Consider the following 5,925-nt stretch of genomic DNA (forward strand, 5'->3'; position numbering starts at 1 on the left):
AAAAACTTGTAAACACCAAATCTCAGAAAGAAGCTTGGTCCTTAAGTGGTTAAGTAATACATCTTCCTACATCTTCACTTTTACGAAGAAAGAGCAGTTATAATAAATCTGATTTTCTTTCTTTTTTTCACTCATTATTCACATGTGAAATGTTCGTAGATCATCACAAGGTGTCATCATCAATTCTTCAAACATCTCCAGCAGCACAATGTACAGTCTAACGCCTATAAAAATGTGTTAAATCACTGCCTTCTGTGGGAGCAGAAAACAAGGCTGAATAATGATCCTTCAGTTTGTACAGAAACATCAATTTTCAATGTCAAATTTGAAACTGTTTAAAATCCTAACTGCCAACTTTCTGCCAGTGAGCGGGATGATGATGGTCTAGCAAAGGATCGAATGAAGTTTTAAGCAAAGGTAAAAGGACAAAGTGTTTGCGCAGCAAATTTATATGTTGAATCAGCATTACAGCCCAAGAAATTGTGTGCTTTAAATTTTTGTTTTGTTATTTATTTGCAGCAAGAAATTCACAAAATGTGCTTAATCTGATAAACTGTCCTTGGAATGGAAGATATTAAAATACACTGTGCGACTTGTGTCAGAATGCCAACAAATTAAAGCAGCTACAACATACTTGATTCAATGGACCCCGTCCTACATACTACAGCACACCATACTTCCCAACCATTGTGTAATAAAAAGCCTTCCTCTACTTTTCTGTTTAATTCCATTGCAATTACCTGGGCTAATGTAAGTGGATAAAGTACAGTAAAAATAGTTCAAGGGGTTGTAAAGGTACAATTTGTTCTCCTAAATAGCTTCCTTTACCTTAGTGCAGTCCTCCTTCACTTACCTCATCCTTCCATTTTGCTTTTAAATGTCCTTATTTCTTCTGAGAAATCCTCACTTCCTGTTCTTCTGTCTGTAACTCCACACAGTAATGCAAGGCTTTCTCCCTGGTGTGGAGTGTCGTGCTCGCCCCCTCCCTTGGACTACAGGAGACTACGTTGCAGATAGAGAAAGGAGCTGTGTGTTAGTGGGCATCCTGACTCTCCTGTAGTCCAAGGGAGGGGGCGGAGCACGACACCCTATCCCTGTTACTCAGCTTTAGAGCGTTTGTTATTCCAACATTTTATATTCCTGATATGTGCCTGCTGTACCATGTACTTGTATAAAAAAAAGTCTCCTGTTCGCTTTGTATTGCTTCCTTTGTGTAAGATCCCTGGTCAGTCCCTCTGCTTTCCTATTAAAAACTGATCACAATAAGCAGGGGAGCACATCGTGGTCAGTTCTCTAGCAATGCTGGAAACTCAGCCTGCTCTCCTCTAATTATCAGACATGCCCTGACATGCCCCCCTGCACAGTCATCCACTGGGAAGCTGATTGTGCTGCTGCTTCTGCTCCCCCCAGCTTGTAAAAATATTATAAATTATAAAAAAGGAGGAAAAGGGTATTTATAATATTTTTTATATCTATACACAAATATTTTGCTTTTCATTTCTATTTGAAACAGAATGTGTTGTTTTACAAGGGAATCGTTTACAATCACTTTAACTCTAACCATCAACCACCAAAAATCCCAGCCCTAGTGCCAACCTTTAGCCTAACCCCACATAAAACAAACTATTGCTGACTTGCTGTAATCCCAGCCCTAACGCTAACCGTCCCTGCACAGTCTCAATAAGTCCACACGGCGGGTGGGGTATAAAGTGAATGCAGCTATGCTGTGTAGCCAATCCCATTGAAGAAATCAGTTTGATGAAACATGTCTGGGCAGAGCTACACGGCAATCAACTGTGGTGTTTAGCGTCCTAATTTACCGATCATTGTGTGTGAAGTTGTTCCAGGAGCAGAGAGACAAGCAAGCGGTGGTGAGAATATCAGGTTTAGCTCTGGGTCCGCCGTGACCGTTATATATTGTGTGCACCGCTGTGAGCCTCTTGCTTCATAAAAAGGATTTGTTTGAAATTCCTTGCCTTTACTTGGAAGGATGTGGGTGCAATATGTGAAGAATTTATGTGTGCTGTTTTAATAAATGGTTTTATAGTACTTCACTATTTCAAGCACTTTTTTATTCTTACATGTGGAGAGCATTGGTTCACTGAACACTGTTGGAATTGCTTGGAGATCATGGAGAGTTCACTAAGTTTTTAATGCCGAGCATGAGAATGCAAGTCTTGTGGTGAGTGCAAATCCTTAAGGCCGGAATCACACTAGTGCGTTGCGTTTTTGAGTTGCGTTCCCGTTGCGAATTTCTCTAGAGGGTGTTCTGCGGATCAACTGCGGTTTAGCTGCGGATCGGGTGCGATTTATAAAAAATAATTACTTGAGCTGCGTTTTTGGTGAGGGCCAATCATTGTTAGCTGTGTGATGATGTAGGTAATAAAAGGGAGTGACCTTTCTTGAACTCTTCCTTTTTCACGAGCATTCAGTATAGTGTGGAATAGGATTTGGATTTCCTAAGAAATGTGTGCTGCCCTGCCCATGATCATGCCTACAGTTGTTGCTGCAACAGCAGCAATCTTGATGGAAGTTGAAAGGAGGAGAAGGAGGAGTAGAAGAAGAAGATACTGGGTTCATCCTATCATTGCAAATAGGGATGAAAGAGGGCAGTTCATTATATTATATGAAGATCTCCGTGGGCATGAGGACAAGTTTTTTAATTATACACGCATGTCAATAACCAGGTGATTATTTATTTAATTTTGCAAAACATTTTCTTTCTCCATTGTTCCATATTAAATTTATAATTAAAAATTTTATTTTTGTTTGAAGTTTTGATGAATTGTTAGGACTAACGTACCATAGTTTGGAGCGCCAGAACACATGCTTCAGAGCAAGCATCCAGCCTGCACAAAGATTATTAATCACATTAAGGTACTTTTCCACACCTATGTGCATTTTCAAATTGATGTTGAAGCATGTATTCATTTTTGGTTTCAACTATCCAACATCTGTACTTATAAATGAACAACCAGACATAAGATGCCCAAAAATATATTTATTTTTTACTTCTTTCACAAAAATAAAGAAATAGACAACATATTTTTGCTTGGACTAATATAAAAAATAAAAACTTTGCCTTCAAGTTTTCCTCTGGATTAAACTTTGATTCAAAATATGCACACATGCTTGTTTACTGTGGGCATAACGTAAACTTTAGAGATGTTGATATGTTTTGGGAAATAATGGTGTGTCTGAGGAGTATTGACTTGCTGAGGTAGATTCATCAATCTCGGTGCTTGAAGCATGGCTAGACTCGACATGGTGCTGTGGCACATGGTGCTGTGGGCCATGTTGCTGTGGGCCATGTTGCTGTGGGCCATGTTGCTGAGGCACATGTTGCTGTGGGCCATGTTGCTGAGGCACATGGTGCTGAGGCACATGGTGCTGTGGCACATGGTGCTGTGGCACATGGTGCTGTGGGCCATGTGTCTGAGGCCCATGTGTCTGAGGCCCATGTGTCTGAGGCCCATGTGTCTGAGGCCCATGTGTCTGAGGCCCATGTGTCTGAGGCCCATGGTGCTGTGGCACATACATCCCCTGCATTTGTGTTTGTGGCATAATTGAAGGGAATGTGGATGGGATGGGATATGGAGTTCGCCTCTGTTGTACCTCATATATTGAAGTTGGCTCCTGAAAGCTTGAAGTGTAGGATGGAGGAACATAGGGGTAAGGTTGGTTTCCTGGGTCTGGGTACTGGCCTGACATTGGTAAGTGTATCTGTGTTGTTTCTTTAGTTACATATGGCCTTTCCAATGTATGTTGCTCGCTTGGCACTGTAAATGACTGCAGAACGTGTTCTACTGTGGTTCGCATTTCTAAATATCTCTCAGGTACAACTTTTTTGATCAATGGTACAAAATTAAGCGCCAGTATTGTAGCTGGACATAAGAAAGCATCCACCTTTCCAGCCATTTGTTGTAACATCTGTAGAAGACGCTCGCTTATGTCCATCTGCGATACTGGCGTTCGCTTACGTGCCACTTTGGCAGGCCGCGCAATGGTTGTTGGAGCTGAGGAGGGTCCAGGCATAGGCTCAGGCAATCCAGAGTCAGTCTCTGGGTTTGTGACCCATAGATCTGACCCAAGTGGCATTTCAGGTATTTCCTCATTTGGATCAATGCAAACTGCTGGCACGGATTGGGCCTCAGATTGGCTCTCTGGTTGATCCTCCAGGACATCCTGTTCGTCCCAACTTGCTTCGGTCCTGTTTTTATTAAAAAATAGAAACATTACTAATGCTAAATATATAGTCACGATACATAGATGATGTAGAGGATAACTTACTCTCTCATCTCTATGAGTGGTTTCAAGAAGGCAAGGTCCTCTGCATACATATAGGGTACTCTAGCTGGTGCCCCCGAGCCACTCCTCACTTCTCTTAGATGTTTGTTGTATTTCTTGAAGGCATCACGCATGCTTCGCCAACGATTCTTGATGTATACCACTGTAAAAAAGAGAAGATAATAATTATTTAATATTTCTTATTTGTTCAAGGTACCTAGCTACAGGAAATTCATTTGGAAGTCTCCACTATGAGTTTAAGGTTGGAAAATCAACTATATCTGGCATTGTACATGAAACATGCCTTGTTATATGGAATGTACTAAAACCATTGGTCTTCAAAAAGCCTACAAAAGAAGATTGGTTGAAGATATCAGATGAATTCTGGGAGAGATGTAATTTTCCAAACTGTGTGGGAGCCATCGATGGCAAGCACATACGCATCCTGAGGCCATTTGATAGTGGGAGTCAGTTTTTTAATTATAAAAAATATTTTTCGTTTGTATTAATGGCAGTGGTAGATGCCAAATATAATTTCATTTATATTGATGTGGGTGCTTATGGTAGCAGCTCTGATTCTGGTGTATTTAATCATTCCACATTTGGGAGAATGATAAGGGCGAATAGTCTGGATTTACCAAACGATTCCTCCTTGCCCGGAACAAATGAGCCAGCCCTCCCATTTGTTTTTGTAGGGGACGAAGCGTTTGCCCTTGGTAAAAATCTTCTTCGACCATTCTCAAGTAGAGCGCTGAGCAATGATAAAAGAATATTTAATTATCGGCTCACTAGGGCACGTCGAGTAGTAGAGTGTGCATTTGGAATTCTTGCCAATAAATGGAGAATATTGCACACCGCCATCAATCTCAGTTTGGAGCATGCTGTCTCTGCTGTGAAAACTGCGTGTGCACTGCACAACTATGTGCGAGAACGTGATGGAATTGATTATGAGGATTCCATGATGCATAATATGGAGGCGGCACAGTGGAGTTTGACTAGGGGCACTAGCAGTGGGAAATTGATTCGAGATCAATTTCTTAATTACTTTCTATCGCCAGCTGGCGAGTTACCTTGGCAGATGCAGGCAATTTAAAACCAAAAAATGTGGTGTTGTCATTAAAATATATGGCCCTTTAAATATTAAAACCTAAAATACTAAGCTAAAAATGTCACTATGTGTAATTTGAATGCATCTTGAAAAAAAAAGATTAAAGTTATCTTTTGGCAGCATATTAAGGACTCCGAAGTGATTCTCTACCTGCAATTGGACAAAAACACCAAAAATTGGCTTGGTGATACTGTTATGTGTGTTCTGCTGGGTGTCATTGTACAGAGGATGATGTCTTTGTAAGACCACCATGGCCAATAACGTCATAATAGGATGACAAATACAGATAGTCACTCCCCCAAGGATCTGCAAACATACTTGGTAAAGTGAGTTTACATATTTTGGTGATAGACACACGCAGACTCATACAAACAATGACCAAGGGTGTGGGAATGAGTCACGTGCCACCAGCAACACGGGGACAGGGTGCATTAGGAACACCATGCCAAGATATAAAACATGTGGCATGGTATGGGTTAGCAGACTTTACATGTCCACACAGAATGCATGCTTGGATAAAGGCCTGCTCT

General features: G+C 41.0%; 1 protein-coding gene across 1 annotated transcript; it reads left to right on the forward strand.

The window, feature by feature from the left end:
* Positions 1–2,250: 2,250 nt before the first annotated feature.
* LOC120924405 (protein ANTAGONIST OF LIKE HETEROCHROMATIN PROTEIN 1-like) lies at positions 2,251–5,519 on the forward strand. Its single transcript, XM_040335354.1, has 3 exons — positions 2,251–2,687; positions 2,776–2,877; positions 4,501–5,519. The coding sequence occupies exons 1-3, from the start codon at positions 2,467–2,469 to the stop codon at positions 5,378–5,380; spliced, it is 1,203 nt and encodes a 400-aa protein (XP_040191288.1). The 5' UTR covers positions 2,251–2,466; the 3' UTR covers positions 5,381–5,519.
* Positions 5,520–5,925: the final 406 nt, after the last annotated feature.

Source organism: Rana temporaria, chromosome 1 (genome assembly GCF_905171775.1).
Source record: "Rana temporaria chromosome 1, aRanTem1.1, whole genome shotgun sequence".
Taxonomy (NCBI): Eukaryota; Metazoa; Chordata; class Amphibia; order Anura; family Ranidae; genus Rana; species Rana temporaria.

Coding starts and splice junctions, on each gene's coding strand:
- LOC120924405 (XM_040335354.1), top strand. CDS start 2,467: ATGTGTGCTGCCCTGCCCATGATCATGCCTACAGTTGTTGCTGCAACA. Junction 2,688..2,775: donor ACACGCATGTCAATAACCAG/GTGATTATTTAT, acceptor TTTTGTTTGAAG/TTTTGATGAATTGTTAGGAC. Junction 2,878..4,500: donor AGATTATTAATCACATTAAG/GTACTTTTCCAC, acceptor TATTTGTTCAAG/GTACCTAGCTACAGGAAATT.